The sequence below is a fragment of the Salmo salar genome, chromosome 21, assembly GCF_965601325.2.
Source record: "Salmo salar chromosome 21, fSalSal1, whole genome shotgun sequence".
Lineage (NCBI taxonomy): Eukaryota > Metazoa > Chordata > Actinopteri > Salmoniformes > Salmonidae > Salmo > Salmo salar.
This window is the reverse complement of record NC_138311.1, coordinates 46,090,516-46,108,444: the sequence shown is the minus strand read 5'-3', so window position 1 is coordinate 46,108,444 and position 17,929 is coordinate 46,090,516. Positions and strand designations below refer to the sequence as shown.

Here is a 17,929-nt window from a genome sequence, read left to right as displayed (position 1 = left end):
TTCACAGTGTAGGGTGGGAAAAGGATGTGAACCCTTGCATTTAATAACTGGTTGACGCTTTTTTGGCAGCAATAAACGTTTTCTGTAGTTGCGGATCAGACCTGCACGACCAGGAGGAATTTTGGACCATTCATCTTTACAAAACTGTTTCAGTTCAGCAATATTCTTAGGACGTCTGGGGTGAACCGCTCTCGAGGTCATGCCACAGCACTTTAAAATCGGGTTGAGGTCAGGACTCTGACTGGGCCAATCCAGAAGGCGTATTTTCTTCTGTTGAAGCTATTCTTTGTTGATTTACTTCTGTGTTTTGGGTCGCTTTCCAGTTGCATTAATCAACTTCTTTTGAGCTTCAATTGGCAGACAGATAGCCTTACATTCTCCTGCAAAATGTCTTGATAAAGTTGGGAATTCATTTTCTGTCGATGATAGCAAGCTGTCCAGGCCCTGAGGCAGCAAAGCAGCCCCAAACCATGACGCTCCCTCCACCATACTTTACCGTTGGGATGAGGTTTTGATGTTGGTGTGCTGTGCCTTTTTTTCCTCACCACACAATCTGGCCACAGAATAGTTTGCTAGAAGTGCTGTGGAACATCCAGGTGCTCTTTTGCGAACTTCAGACGTGCAGCAATGTTTTTTTTGGACAGCAGTGGCTTCTTCCGTGATGTCCTCCCACGAACACCATTTTTGTTTAGTGTTTGACATATCGTAGACTTGTCAACAGAGATGTTACCATGTTCCATAGATTTCTGTAAGTCTTTAGCTGATACTCTTGGACTCTTAACTTGAGCATTCTGCACTGAGCTCTTACAGTCAGTCATCTTTACAGGACGGCCACTCCTAGGGAGAGTAGCAACAGTGCTGAACTTTCTCCATTTATAGACAATTTGTCTTACCGTGGAACGATGAACATCAAGGTGACATACTTTTGTAACCCTTTCTAGCTTTTTGCAAGTCAACAATTCTTTCTTAATCTTAGGTCTTCTGAGATCTCTTTTGTTCGAAGCATGGTTCACATTAGTCAATGCTTCTTGTGAATAGCAAGCTCACATTTTGTGAGTATTTTTGTTTGGCAGGGCTTCTCTAACCAACACCTCCAATCTCGTCTCTTTGATCGGACTCCAGGTTAGCTGACTCCTGACTCCAATTAGCTTTTGGAAAAGTAATTAGGCTAGAGGTTCAGATACTTTTTCAACATACACTGTGAATGTTTAAATTATGTATTCAATATAGACAAGAAAAATACAATCATTTGTGTGTTATTAGTTTAAGCACACTATGTTTGTCTATTGTTGTGATTAAGATCAGATCAAATTTTATGACAAATTTTTGCCGAAATCCAGGTAATTCCAAAGGGTTCACATACTTTTTCTTGCCAACTGTACATAGCAAATCAGACAACAATCAAACCAGCAGTCTAGTGTTGTACTGTCAACATGGGTCAGATCATTCAAGAGGATGTGGGGAAGGACATTTCTCCTCCCTTCTGTTCTGCCCTCTGTCTCCCTCTCCCTCTTTTCCTAGAAACTCACCTCATTTGATTGGCTGATGATTTTAACTGATTTACATATGCTGGGGATAATTACTAGCTTTCTATTTAGAGCTTGGCAACACACAGGCTATAATTTAACACTCAGACATCTTGACGGAATAAAAAAAAAAAGTGATGTTGGGGGTTGGGAGAGTTTTCTGAAATCCAACTCTTTTTCGCACAGTTTTTTCTTCCAACACACGGCACAGGGAAAGGAGCCAAGACAAACATTCATTCCCTGTTTGAGTTTCAATTATTCTAAGAATCAGATCTGGGTCTGGGGCCAAAGACTGAATCTGTTGATGAACTCTCAGCTCTCATCTCAGGAAGAAAACACATTTATTGGCTTTAAACGAACTTGAACGTTGAACAAAAAAATGAATGTGTGGTTGGATGTGCCAAGACCAAAGCAGGCAGTATATTTCAATGTGTTACAGCCAAGCATACACTTACTTTCAGAACCAAGACAGGTGCAATTATACAGCACAATGCATGCAAGGGGTAATCTATCATTGCAAGTGCCTTTTAACTGATCATCTCAGACTATTCAGAACGGCATGAAGCACAGAATAGATAGACAGTAATTTAGTCCAGGTGTCCCTTTCCTTCCATCATATCAAATCAGACTGAATAAAACAAAGACAACTGTTTTATTGTCTTTCTGCTTCTCGTAACAGAGAGGACAGAAAACAGATTTCCATGTCTCAGTCTGGTGAATACAGTTTAAAAAAAACTACAGTGACTGGACGTTTGTTTGTTAAAGCCATTCTTTGTCAGAAGTTTTTCTTATACTCGGTATGAGTTGCATTATGTGATGGGCAAAAATATTGACTTGACTTAAACCCTTCTACTCTGTGAGGAAGAAGCAAGAAGAAAGTCGTGATAGGTAAACGCACTAGAAGACAGACTAGCAGCAGCATGCTTCTTCTTACTCAGGCAGGCAGGATGTCCAGGAGCCTCTCAGGGCCTGGAACAAGGGTGGGGGTGTAGGAGGGGATCAGTAGGGGGGAACATAACATCTCCTGCCTGGGCTGTTAGGCCGACAGCAGGTGTCATGACTCTCTCTCCTTGGTGAGGATCAAAAGGACCCATCAGCTAGCCAAATGTTTGAGAATGGCCAGACCCCCCCTCTCTCTCCCACAGGAGAGGAGAGGGGGAGTTTAGCCTGTTTTATGAATTAAATACCTTGGAGAAACTCTCCCCCACTCAGCAGAAACGGAAGGCTGAAAATCCTTTGTTATAGAGAGACTTTGCCCGCCAAAACGCCAACATCCAAAAGTGGATAATGAAACAATATTTCTAACATAAAGAATGTGTCAAATGGTCGGTGGGGATTTAAAGAACAATCCTGTCAGAAGTGTATTATTTTGTGATATCATTAAGGATGGTATAACTAAATAACTGTATCTCTGAGGGTGTACACATTCTAGTTGTCAGGTCTGCATCTAAATGTTGAATAAAATATATGATTAAGTATGACAATATTTTTGAAAAGATAGAAATGTGATTGTAGCCTTCTAAATGAGATAATGGCTCTTCATATAAACCTGGGCCCAGTCAGTAACCACGCCCACATGAGCACAGACATTGTGTCGGTGTGTTGGAATGCCCCTATGACCAGAGTGCTTAAAAGGACTTGCTAACGAAATTTACATCAGACCAAAACATGCCGGGTTGCTGTCGCCATGTAAAGTGGTCTTAGCTGTACTCTGAATAATCAACCATTGAGACCAGAGAATGTGAGGATGTGGTCCACATGTTGAAATGGTTAAAACTACAAGACCAGAAAATGGTAAGACCCTCTGAAACTCTCAACGAGTAAAGAAGCTGAAGACTAGACCAAACATTCACAGTCTGCAGCTGGGTATGTGAAGTAGTCTAGGACAATTGACCAAATATGTAAGGGAAGAACAGATCCCTCTCACCACAGTGGGGTACACCTGAAGGTATCCATTCTAAGAACACTCCAAGACAAAGAAGCCTGCAACTAAGAAGGACATTGTGACCTCTAGTGGACAACTAGAGACTTACATCGAACTACTCCCCATAGACGGACTGAGTGGTTTCAACAGAGAGACGGCAGAGAAAGATATCTAGGCGTAAATATATGTTGCATTTCTAATCTGAATGAGCGGTTGTTAGGGTGTTAAATATTCATATTTAGGGTGAGCGTAGTTTCCAAATGTATGTACGATAAGTCCACTCTCTTTTTCTCTCCCACGCTTTATCTTTCCCCACCCCCTATCCAATGTGTAACAAGCCGTCATACCTTGTCAGTCCACTAGGGACCTGTTCTCATCGCATTGTGTTAGTAATCAATAACCTATACTGTGTGTGTGTGTGTGTTTATGTATTTCTGTGTGATTATTTAGTTAGTAAATAAATAATTTAGCCAATTTGTGTATCGCTGATTCATCACAGATTTACGAAGTCAACGACGTTCAGAATGAGACTGATGAGGAAATAATTAATAGTTTACTGTTATTGATGTAAGAGATATTCAGATAATATTTAGAGTTTAAGTCGGGAGATAGTAAGTCGCTAAACAACTTTTCCCGTGGTGCCCCAAATTCCTAATGAGTTAATTGTTACATGATTAATTTAATTGAGTAATAATTAAACGTAGTAGGTAATTATTCAATAAATAGCAGTCATCACATTAATGATAGTCATGACACAGGTGAGCTGATAGTGGCATGACAGCGTTTAGGACAGGCCCCTGTGGGAGACAGTGTGAGTTTGTCTGTTTCCCTGGGTGGTGGTGACAGTGTGTTTTACCCTCTGAGCGCTGACAAACAGCTTGTGAATGATGCTGCTGGCTGGACCGCACCCTGCTCTGATCAGACACCTCAGGTTCCTCCAGCAAAGATCTCACACACCTGAGAGAGAGAGAAAAGAGAGAGAGAGAGAGGGATAGAGAGAGAGATGAGGGAATTGAGGGACATTTCAGGGGAACAGTCAGAAAACACGCACGCAGGTCAAAAACATTCTATTGAAAACATTATACATTTACCTTGGGAACAACAAGAATGTGTTGGTAAACTAACTGCACAGTAGAGGTCTTCACAAGCTCAACAGACCCGAAATCCTGAGATGCGACCTGGGACCTGAACGGATCTCAGGTACTGTATGTGGAATTAAAAGGAATTTACCTACTGGATCTGTCCTCTGTTAATTTACTGTTTGTGTGATGAGAACTGTGCAAACGTGTTATGTGTGTCAGCCAAATGCAACAAAATAAAACACATAGCTTATGTCCAGCTGAAACTGGTTCCAGCTGCTCACCTCACGTGCCCCTGCTGCTGAGGAGAGAGAAGGTGAGTAAAAGGAGCCTTGGCCTAGGCGACTGTTGTTTGCGTAGATTAAGTTATTTTTAATTGAAGTAAAGCAAAGGTTAGAGGAGAAAGAGTATAGTGAAAAGAAGTCAACAAATGGGATGTCCTAGGGGACAAGTTTTAATATTGTAGTGGACAAAGATGAGAAGAACATTGGCGCAGCCAAACGGACTGTGCGCAACTCGCTATTCAGGTTTGATGCAATTTTCTACCTTTCATTTTTGTATTTGTTTAGCCATTAATAATAATAATTATTATAGGCATGTTGTAAAATAAATAGCATTAGCCTCTTGCTGTCACAATACGGTAGGCAATCACACTTGTTGGTAATAGGTGCTTAGGCTTAGCCTTCTGTTGAGCCATTTTCATTGGCCGAATTAAGTTCCAGCTGTAATGTTGTGTTTACCGCAATATAATAGAATTACCAGTAGGCCTACTATGCTAGTAGTGCTCAAACAATTAAAAGGAAACCCCAAAGAGGGCAAGATGCAAATATGTACTTATTTTTTTATTTCGTTTTGTACTTTTACCCCTTTTTCATGATATTTAATTGGTACTTACATTGTGACATTGTCGCATTGCTGCAACTCCCGTACGGCTCGGGAGAAGCTTAGGTCAAGACCCAGGCGTTCTCTGAAACACGACCCTGCCAAGCCGCACTGCTTCTTGACACACTGTTCGCTTAACCTCGGAAGCCAGCCACACCAATGTGTCGGAGGTAACGCCGTACAGCTGGCGACCGAAGTCAGCGTGCAGGCACCCGGCCCAACACAAGAAGTCGCTAGAGAGCGATGGGACAAGGAAATCCCGGCCGGCCAAACCCTCCCCTAACCCGGACGATGCTGGGCCAATTGTGCGCCGCATCATGGGTCTCCCAGTCACAGCCGGCTGTGACACAGCCTGGGATTGAACCCGGGGCTGTAGTGACACCTCAAGCAGTGCCTTTGACCGCTGCACCACTCGGGAGTTCCCACAAATATTAATTTCATGCCGAAATAACCTGTTAAATAACGTATTATCCCTATAAACAAGGACTTGACTTACTTTTGATGTTACCCTAATGAAGGTAAGGAACTTTTGGTGTGGTATGGCTATTATTAGGATTAGCTAAGCCTACTGCAGGCCTATGAAGGCAGCGCACACTGACTCCAGCAGTTGAACTTGAGGCGACGAAGAATGTTTAAGGCCTACCAGAGTTACTCCTTTAATATAACGCTCATCTTTGAAGACCTCTACTGCACAGTACAGTACAGTACACAAAATGTGAAGAGTGAAGACAACAGGCCTCTCCCCTGTCACAGCATCTCAGATACAAGACAGGACAAGCCGTTGGTTGTTAGACAGAGAAAGGACAGTTAGTGGCTGGTGACTGCATGGTGCTTCAGGCCAGCCCTGGGTGTCCTCTTAATGAGGCTGGCTGAATGGCTCTCCTGCCTGACTGGCTCTCTAGCCTGGCTGCCCAGACCCTCAGAGGCCCCTAGAACTAATGAAGACTGGGGTTCTCCCTGATATAACCCCCGTCTGTCTGTATCTCTGTCTCTCTCTTCATGCACCTGAGCCTATAACACTGTATGCCAAAACCTTTACACACCTACACACACTGACTCCCTCAAATCACTCACAAACACACGTGGTCCATTCAAAACACGTCCCTTCCCAGTGTTCGCACACACGTGTGCGTTTGCCTTACCTTTATTACCTTACAAAAAATGTTATGTTGTGGCAAACTTCACGCAAGTTTGTGGCAAATTTGCTGCAAACTAAATAGTTTGCCACAAAATGTTGCCAGAAGTTTGCAATTTTTTTCCATTAGTTATGAATCTGCGGCAACCTTCGGCAACAATAATATTTATTGCCACTGGTGGCAAACAGTTCGTAAGTTATTATTTAAAAAACAAAATCTGTGGCAAACCTGTGGCAACAATATCTATTCCCACTAGTGGCAAACAGTTTACGAGAAGCTGTTTCTGGTGAACACGTGTTCCAACACCAGTAACTGTTGACGACCAGTCAGGGGGAGAAGAAAAATCAGTTGCAAATGCAAACAAAGCGATCTAGCTAGCTAACTACCTAACGAGTGTCTAACTTATTAATTACACTTCATAATACACTTTAAAATCATGTTAGCTAATGGATGGTGGTTAGCAATGTCATTTTTTATGGGATAGAGTGAAACACATTTTGTTGCTATAGCAGTTTCAATCTGTCAGCACCACTAACTGGTTAGCTAGCTAGCAGCTAGTGCTTAGCTATCGTTAGCTATGATATTTTTCACAATTGATGTGATAGCTAGCTAGCCAACTAATGATCAAATCAAATTGTATTTGTCACATGCGCCGAATACAACAGGTGCAGACCTTACAGTGAAATGCTTACTTCAAGCCCTTAACCTGTTTTAAGAAAAATACCAACAAAAAAAAACAAATAATTAAAGAGCAGCAGAAAAATAACAATAGCGAGGCTATATACAGGGGGGTACCTGTACAGAGACAATGTGCGGGGGCACCGGTTAGTCGAGGTAATTGAGGTAATAATATATACATGTGGGTAGAGGTATTAAAGTGACTTATCATAGATAATAACAGAGAGTAGCAGCAGCGTAAAGGAGTGGGGGGGGGGGGGGGGGGGGGGCAATGCAAATACTCTGGGTAGCCATTTGATTAGATGTTCAGCAGTCTTATGGCTTGGGGATAGAAGCTGTTTAGAAGCCTATTGGACCTAGACTTGGCGTTCCGGTACCGCTTGTTGTGCGGTAGCAGAGAGAACAGCCTATGACTAGGGTGGCTGGAGTCTGAAATTTTTATGGCCTTCATCTGACACCGCCTGGCAAATAGGTCCTGGATGGCAGGAAGCTTGGCCCCAGTGATGTACTGGGCCATACACACTACCCTCTGTAGTGCCTTGCCGAGCAGTTGCCATACCAGACAGGATGAAAGAAATAAAAGCTGAAATAAATCATTCTCTCTACTATTATTCTGACATTTCACATTCTTAAAACTGACCTAAGACAGGGAATTTTTACTAGGATTAAATGTCAGGAATTGTGAAAAACTGAGTGTAAATGTATTTGGCTAAGGTGTATGCAAACTTCCGACTTCAACTGTATTATTCTCATACATATTAGGCATAACTAGGGCTGTGGCGGTCATGAAATTCAGTCAGCCGGTGATTGTCAAGCAAATAACTGTCGGTTATTAATTAACAAACACATTTAGCATCTCCTGGTTTCCACACATCCACTGATGCAGACCTTTGGAACATCTACATTTTATAAGGCCTAACAAATCCATGTAATATAGCCTACACCTTCACAATAAATCATTATTTATTTTAGACAGGTCTAAAGAAGCACGATATGAAGAAAATGTAGTCTATTTCAGAAGAACAGAATAGCTTACTTTGAGTTGTTGAGTTGTCCTGATCTGGCTATGCCAAATGGCTGTGGGCTACATTAGTTAACTTAGCAGACAAGATTTGCTTAGAATTCCGTGGCATTATTTTATAGTATGAAGAATACAATTGAACAAAGCTGAATAAAATAGAAAGGATATTTTCTCCAAACGATGAGAGACTGCGCACATACGGCTATTCTGTGTTGAGTGGTTAACAAAGAAATTGGTAGAATTAATTTAGAGTTATTAATGTAAGTTTAGTTGTTCCACAAACATTGGGCTATATGTTTAGATTTTTAATACTTTGTAAGGCTGCATGATGCAACTCTAATGATGATGAGAAAAAAGTTGCTTGAAAAGGCATGAGCTCTGCTTTGTTTTTTTGTGCAGGCAGTACACACTACATCAGTCACTCATTCAAATTTAATGCCTAGAATTTCACGGCGGCATCCCCTTTGTGTGGCCGTAATGCACCCTAAACAAATCCATGCCTTTTGCGGCCAGTGGACATTGTGCCCTTCTCCCAGAGTGCTGAGCGCTCCGAATCACTGATCATTCACATCGCTCTCCAACATATGATCGGGTGTTTCTCACAGGCTACAAGTGAAGACAGACACATCGGGGATGCAACTGTTCGTGTCCTTATCCAATTCCGAGGTGCATATTGAAGATATTTGAAGAACTGGCCAGATTTACTTTTCGTCAGCCAACAAGATGAGTAGGCCTAACGAACAGCAAAAGCACTAGCCTATGTCAATCTACTATCCCCATCGTACAAAGGTTTACCTATTCTATTCTGCGTGAGAAATAAATACTCCAAACATAGTCTGGGACAGTTGTGGGATGCAATAGATCCCAAATGAATACAATTACTAGCATTAAAATAACTTTTTTACGCAATGTGGCTAATGCAACAGATCAGAATGTTTAGCTTAAAATGTTGATAAACGAGTAGGTCATTTCTTCACATTATAAGCGCAGCAATACATACATGGTAGTAGGCTATAAGTGTGAATGTTCCATTAGCGGAAAACACCATTATCAAAAGTGACCGTAAATGCAATTATGCATGTAATGCTTTTATTATAAAAGGTGCATTTTTAAAGGTTGAAATTATCTTCCCTAAACTTGAAACTCGTGCTGCTTATGTATGCCATTTAGGCTCTACACCCCTTGTAAAGCGGATTAATGTGCTTCATTTTAAGAAGTTACTTGGCCATTTTAGTTGCGATACAAACCTTATCAAAACACATAGGCGTATGAGCTAGGCTACATGAGGTGTGCGACTATGATTAGAAAAAGTTGCAAAAAAAAGGCATTGTTTCTTATGCTTATCATTCACAAGTGATAATATATCATTCACAAGTGACAGGCTAATATCGTCACCCATCAGACTGTTCTTGATTTAATCTTGTCTTTACATATACTAAAAAATATATGTGTGACATATGTTTTGATTTAGAATGGACCATTATCATGCACCTGTATCAAAACAGGGTCAGCTGGAAAAAATACATGTCATCTATGCACTTAAATAGCAAAAGGAGGATGTTTTTCACGTGGTTCATTTTCATGCCAGCCAGATAGGCTATACTCTTGTTGTAAATATAAGCAATGTGGTTAATATTAGGAAACGTTGAGAAATAAATATAGTAGGCCTAGCCTATAGAAAGCTAATGGTCCCCTCCTCATTTCAGTAGAGGCCATTACTGTTTTCTCACGAAATTGCAAAGCCTATAGAAATGTTGCTCATGAGCTCATGGGCTCCCATGAAGTGTTTCATTATATTTTAGAAGACATTTGCATTGATGTCAGAGTGATTAGAGGGACAATAGAGTGCTGAGTACCAGACAGTTAGCAAGTTTGGTAGGCTACTAATGACCAGCAGCAGCAAAACGTGGAGAAGCCTAATTACCGTGACTAAACGGTCACGTAGAATTTGACTGCCTTCATGACTCACGACCGCCGGTGTGGCAGTAATACGGTCACCGCCATAGCCCTAGGCATAACTACATTTTATGTTGCTCGTCTTCCACCAAAGCCTTATACACCGGAGTCAGGAAGAAGAGACAACTAGCTCTTAATGATTTGTTTATTCATTTGTTTATTTGGATCCCCATTAGCTTTTGCAGAAGCTACTCTTCCTGGGGTCCACAATGATGAAGTCCCCAGTCTAGATTGAATATCATAATTAGTTGATTAGTTTGAATCAACTGTGTTGAGGCTTGCCTGGAGAAAAATACTGTTTACTGTGGCTCTCTAGGAAAACTTGGCCACACTTTAATGGTAGATTTAGTAGGCCTAAATCTGAGTTTATTCTAGCTAAATCATTTGTTTAAATAGCATTTATACAAAAGTCAAAAACATTGTTTCCTTGCTGCAAAATATACAGAATGCCAGTTTCAGTGTGAAGCATAGCAACATCAATGCAACTTTGTAACAGCTGACCCCGTTTTTCCAAAGCCAAACCCGACTATTAGCCACTGAGTCTACCTTTTAAACTACCAAAATATAAAATGTTTTCAGTAACTGTTTTCAGTATGGCAATCAACGATGGTCGCATGTCACAAGCCGTGGAAGCCGAAGACAGCAGCCTGCCGCAAAGCAGCCTACAATCCCGACGAGAGGCCCAGAGTGGATACAAACAACGAATAGTTTCGCAGACCTGGAGACTGATTTTCCTGCACCTTCGTCGCTGGGAGTACCCGTGTCTGCGGCCGTTGTGCCAACTCCTTCCCCTACGATTTCGAATTCGACGTCGGCAACCTCCCGTCCCTGCTTTGGATCGAGCAGGGCTTCTCCATATCGGAGGCCTGCACCATCCTTTGAAGCGGATTTCCTCGTCCTTCTCGCCAGCCGTGATTTTGTGCAGCTCCATGGTAAGAAATCGTAGTCCATGTGGGTTTAAATGACATTATGAAGGGCAGCTCTGAACAGTTGAAACTGGATTTCAAAGAACTGATTGACTCTCTGCTAGACACTAATGAAATACCCATAATATCTGGCCCTGTGCCCTCTCTGAATCTTGGCATTGAACGCTTTAGCAGGATTCTCTCTTCACAACCTATTACGTGATTATTGCAGCTCAACTTTTGTTGACAATTTCAATACCTTTTGGAAACGAAATACGTTTTATAAAGAGGATGGGATCTACCCAAATAATTTGGGTTCCTGGATCCTTTCACAGCATTAGGCTACATTGAGACAATGACTTATCAATGACCCAAGCCCAGCTCAATTAATCCCTACCATTGTGTCGCTGAGTCATCAAAATATTTAGCAAACGTACATTATACCAGGGCATTGGTAGACAATGTATGTAACCTAATGTATGTCCCGCTAACTGCACTGAATGCCTCTGCTGATCCTACAGCTACTGTATGCAGCAATCATGTGTCTATGAACCAGATTTATGCTGTTAGCACTGAGGCAATGTCCCCATTGTAGGAAGTCCACTGTGTGCAGCTCACCCTGAACTAACATAAATAGCATGAGACTATCTACTTCTGCTAAGCTTCCCAGTAAAGCAATGAAAACAAGCAAGCATCCCAGAAAAGTGCTCAAAATAGCCCACGTTAACATATGTAGCTTAACCTCTATGGGCTAGGTGGGACGCTTGCGTCCCACCTACGTAACAGCCACTGCCAGCCTGTGGCGCGATTTTCAAAACCTTAAAAATCCTATTACTTCAATTTCTCAAACATATGACTATTTTACAGCCATTTAAAGACAAGACTCTCGTTAATCTAACCACACTGTCCGATTTCAAAAAGGCTTTACAACGAAAGCAAAACATTAGATTATGTCAGCAGAGTACCAAGCCAGAAATAATCAGACACCCATTTTTCAAGCCAGCATATAATGTCACCAAAACCCAGAAGACAGCTAAATGCAGCACTCACCTTTGATGATCTTCATCAGATGACAACCCTAGGACATTATGTTATACAATACATGCATGTTTTGTTCAATCAAGTTCATATTTATATCAAAAACCAGCTTTTCACATTAGCATGTGACGTTCAGAACTAGCATACCCCCCGCAAACTTCCGGGGAATTCGCTAACATTTTACTAAATTACTCACGATAAACGTTCACAAAAAGCATAACAATTATTTTAAGAATTATAGATACAGACCTCCTCTATGCACTCGATATGTCCGATTTTAAAATAGCTTTTTGGTGAAAGCATATTTTGCAATATTCTAAGTACATAGCCCAGGCTTCACGGGCTCGCTATTTAGACACCCGGCAAGTTTAGCACTCACCATAATCATATTTACTATTATAAAAGTTTGATTACCTTTTGTTGTCTTCGTCAGAATACACACCCAGGACTGCTACTTCAATAACAAATGTTGGTTTGGTCCAAAATAATCCATCGTTATATCCGAATAGCGGCGTTTTGTTCGTGCGTTCCAGACACTATCCGAAATAGTAAAAAAGTGTCACGAGCATGGCGCAATTCGTGACAATAAAATTCTAAATATTCCATTACCGTACTTCGAAGCATGTCAACCGCTGTTTAAAATCAATTTTTACGACACTTTTCTCGTAGAAAAGCGATAATATTCCGACAGGGAATCTCCTTTTCGGCAAACAGAGGAAAAAATCCCAAAGGCGGGGGCGGTCGGGGTCACACGCATAAGCCCGTGTCCCTTGATCGGCCACTTGAGAAAGGCGATAATGTGTTTCAGCCTGGGGCTGGAATGACGACATTCTGTTTTTTCCCGGGCTCTGAGCGCCTATGGACGACGTGGGAAGTGTCACGTTAGAGCAGAGATCCTTAGTAAATGATAGAGATGGAAAAGAAGTTCAAGAAATGGTCAGACAGGCCACTTCCTGTAAAGGAATCTCTCAGGTTTTGACCTGCCATTTGAGTTCTGTTATACTCACAGACACCATTCAAACAGTTTTAGAAAATTTAGGGTGTTTTCTATCCATATGTAATAAGTATATGCATATTCTAGTTACTGGGTAGGAGTGGTAACCAGATTAAATCGGGTATGTTTTTTATCCAGCCGTGTCAATACTGCCCCCTAGCCCTAACAGGTTAACAAACAAGGTTAATTAAATTAATAACTTGCTAGTAACAGATGACATTCATATTCTGACTATCTCTGAAACTCACTTAGACAATAGCTTTGATGATACAGCGGTAACAATACAAAGTCATAACATTTACAGAAATGCCAGTGGTGGAGGTGTTGCTGTTTATATTCAGAACCACATTCCTGTAAAGATTAGAGAGGATCTCATGTTAACCTCTTACATCTAGACGTTCCGCTAGCGGACACCTGCTCCAATATCCAATGATAGGCGTGGCGCGAATTACAAATTCCTCAACAAAAAAAAAAACGTCAATTTTTCAAACATATGACTATTTCACAGCCATTTAAAGACAAGACTCTCCTTTATCTAACCACACTGTCCGATTTCAAAAAGGCTTTACAGCGAAAGCAAAACATTAGATTATGTCAGCAGAGTACCAAGCCAGAAATAATCAGACACCCATTTTTCAAGCTAGCATATAATGTCACAAAAAACAAAACCACAGCTAAATGCAGCACTAACCTTTGATGATCTTCATCAGATGACAACCCTAGGACATTATGTTATACAATGCATGCATGTTTTGTTCAATCAAGTTCATATTTATATCAAAAACCAGCTTTTTACATTAGCATGTGATGTTCAGAACTAGCATACCCCCCGCAAACATCCGGTGAATTTACTAAATTACTCACGATAAACGTTCACAAAAAACATAACAATTTAAAAAAAATTATAGATACAGAACTCCTCTATGCACTCGATATGTCCGATTTTAAAATAGCTTTTTGGTGAAAGCACATTTTGCAATATTCTCAGTAGATAGCCCAGCCATCACGGCTAGCCATTTAGACACCGACCAAGTTTAGCCCTGATCAAACTCCGATTTACTATTACAAAAGTTTCATTACCTTTGTTGTCTTCGTCAGAATGCACTCCCAGGACTGCTACTTCAATAACAAATGTTGGTTTGGTCCAAAATAATCCATCGTTATATCCGAATAGCGGCGTTTTGTTCGTGCGTTCCAGACACTATCCGAAATGGTAAAGAAGGGTCGCGCGCATGGCGCAATTCGTGACAAAAAAATTCTAAATATTCCATTACCGTACTTCGAAGCATGTCAACCGCTGTTTAAAATCAATTTTTATGCCATTTTTCTCGTAGAAAAGCGATAATATTCCGACCGGGAATCTCCTTTTCGGCAAACAGAGGAAAAAAATCACAAAGACGGGGGCGGCCAGGTCACGCGCCTAAGCCCACAGTCCCTTGATCGGCCACTTGAGAAAGGCGATAATGTGTTTCAGCCTGGGGCTGGGATGACGACATTCAGGTTTTTCCCGGGCTCTGAGCGCCTATGGACGACGTAGGAAGTGTCACGTTAGAGCAGAGATCCTTAGTAAAAGATAGAGATGGCAAAGAAGTTCCAGAAATGGTCAGACAGGCCACTTCCTGTAAAGGAATCTCTCAGGTTTTGACCTGACATTTGAGTTATGTTATACTCACAGACACCATTCAAACAGTTTTAGAAACTTTAGGGTGTTTTCTATCCATATATAATAAGTATATGCATATTCTAGTTACTGGGTAGGATTAGTAACCAGATTAAATCGTGTACGTTTTTTATCCAGCCGTGAAAATACTGCCCCCTAGCCATAAGAGGTTAAATACTGTTGCAGTAATATGGCTACAGGTTCATCTGCCTCACCTAAAGCCAATTCTTGTGGGAAGCTGCTATAGACCACCAAGTGCTAACAGTCAGTATCTGGATAACATGTGTGAAATGCTTGACAATGTATGTGATATCAAGAGAGAGGTATATTTTCTGGGCGATTTAAATATTCATTGGCTTTCATCAAGCTGCCCACTCAAGAAAAAGCTTCAAACTGTAACCAGTGCCTGCAACCTGGTTCAGCTTATCAGTCAACCTACAGTGGTTCCTCCTTTAAAAGTTGCGAGCTTACGCCGCAGAGTTAGAGTACTGAATATGCTTTTGGGTCCTACTGTGTCTCTAACTGACTGATGAATGGGCGACATAAACATAAATAGAAACTGATAATTATGCACAACTTCAGTATTACTTACTAAAACTGTTGTTACACTAAGGTTTTTATTATTTTATTTTGTAATTTTGCTCTTACTGTAGTACTGTAGGCCACTCCCGACTGGTCACGTTGTACAGCGCCTGAGTGGTGCAACAGTAAGTCACTGCATAGAAGTGCAAGGTGTGTTGCTACAGATGCTGGTTCAATACCCGTGCCGGCCTCGACTGGGAGACCCATGAGATGACTGTAGGTTTTTGGTTTTCCTCCCTCTAAATATAGAAATAAATAATTCTAATATCAAACTGGCTTTACTTTTCAAATTAGTGAGAATGTCTCACCCCATTGTTCAAGAATTGCCTTTTTCTCACTCACTCTACGTTAAATGAAAACGAAATCTCCTAAATATCGTTACTTTTTAAACAAAGCGATTATTATTATTTGTCACGTGTGCTCCCTCTCCGGCCTCTAGGTCACCAGGCTGCTCATTTAAGGCGCACCCGTCACCAGCGTTACGCGCATAATAACACTCACCTGGACTCCATCACCTCCTTGATTACCTGCCCTTTATATGTCACTCCCTTTGGTTTCTTCCCCAGTTGTCATTGTTTCATGTCGATGCGCTGTTTGTGTTTCTTGTTTTGTTCATTTATTTATTAAATGTATTTACTCCCTGAACTTGCTTCCTGACTCTCAGCGTACATCGTTACATTATTATTATTATCATCATCAATTTAGATAGATATATATCTATCTATATAAGCCCCTTAGATATTCTCACGGATCCTAACGGAAATACCCCTTAGATAATAATATAGAATCCTCCAATCCTCTAAATGTAATTATTGTCGGAGAGTCACGTCATTGAAAAAAATAGATATACTGTAGGCCTACCATAGGCGAAATGAGTATTGGTTACACTACAATTAGGGTGTGGAAATGTTATGCCCCTTAGATATTAATTTAGAATCCTCCAATCCTCTTATGCTGTAGCCTACTCCCGACTGTCACGTTGTACAGCGCACTATTTTCCATTCTATCCTAACGGAATGCTGCAGCAGCCCACAAGGTGTAAAGGAGGAACCACTGTACCAGGGTAGTTACAAACAGCACAGGAATGAAATTCACAACATGTATTGATCACCGCTTTACTAATGCTGCAGAAATGTGCTTGAAAGCAGTATCCAGATCCATTGGATGTAGTGATCACAATATAGTAGCCATATCTAGGAAAACCAAAGATCCAAAGGCTGGGCCTAATATAGTGTATAAGAGGTCATACGAGAAGTTTTGTAGTGATTCCTTTGTTGTTGATGTAATTAATATTTGTTGGTCAGTGGTATGTAATGAGGAGCAAACAGACGTTGCACTTGACACATTTATGAAATTGCGTATCCCAGTTACTAATAAGCATGCACCCATTAAGAAAATGACTGTAAAAAGTTAAATCCCCGTGGATTGATGAGGAATTGAAAAATTGTATGGTTGAGAAGGATTAGCTGGGAAGAACTATTGGATATCAGAGCGACGTCAATTTACCAACATTACGACCAGGAATACAGCTTTCTTGAAGTGGATTCTTTGTTCGCACCACCACCCAGGACATTGGATCTAATCCCAGAGGCCGAGGTAGAAGAGGTAGACGGAGCGGTCTCCTGGTCAGACTTCGAAGACGTGCACACCACCCACCACTTCCAAGTATATTACTCGCCAATATCCAGTCTCTACACAACAAGGTAGACGTAATTAGGGCAAGGGTTGCTTTCCAGAGAGACTTCAGAGATTGTAACATTCTCTGTTTCACGGAAACATGGATCTCTCGGGATATGTTGGCGAAGTCGGTACAGCCACAGGATTCTTCATAGGATGCGCCGACAGAAATAAAAATCTCTCTGGGAAGAAGAAGGGTGGGGGTGTATGCTTCATGATTAACGACTCATGGTGTAATCGTAACAACATACAGGAACTCAAGTCCTTTTGTTCACCTGACCTAAAATTCCTCACAATCAAATGCAGACCATATTATCTCCCAAGAGAAGTATCGTCGGTGATTGTCACCACCGTGTATTTCCCCCCTCAAGCCGATACCACTACGGCCCTCAAGGAACTTCACTGGACTCTATGCAAACTGGAAACCATATATCCTGAGGCTGCATTTATTGTAATTGTGATTTTAACCAAACAAATTTGAGAACAAGGCTACCCAAATTCTACCAGCATATTGATTGTAGTACTCGTGTGGGCAATACACTGGATCACTGCTACTCTAACTTCCGCGACGCATACAAGGCCCTCCCCCGCCCTCCTTTCGGCAAATCTGACCACAACTCAATTTTGCTACTATCGTCCTATAGGCAGAAACAGGATGTTACCGTGATAAGACCTATTCAACACTGGTCTTACCAATTGGAATCCACGCTTCAAGATTGCTTTGATCACGCGGACTGGGAAATGTTCCGGGCAGCCTCGGAGAATAATCGATTTATACGCTTATTTGGTGAGTAAGTTTATAAGGAAGTGCATTGGAGATGTTGTACCCACTGTGTCTATTAAAACCTACCCTAACCAGAAACCATGGACA

General features: G+C 41.3%; 1 protein-coding gene across 1 annotated transcript in view; it reads right to left on the bottom strand.

The window, feature by feature from the left end:
* Positions 1-17,929, bottom strand: part of LOC106582383 (rab3 GTPase-activating protein catalytic subunit) — a 139,785-nt gene that overhangs the window by 11,948 nt on the left and 109,908 nt on the right. Inside the window, 2 exon segments of the mRNA XM_082966901.1 lie at positions 4,307-4,376; positions 4,378-4,407. Of these exon segments, the coding sequence (XP_082823027.1) occupies positions 4,307-4,376; positions 4,378-4,407 (100 nt within the window).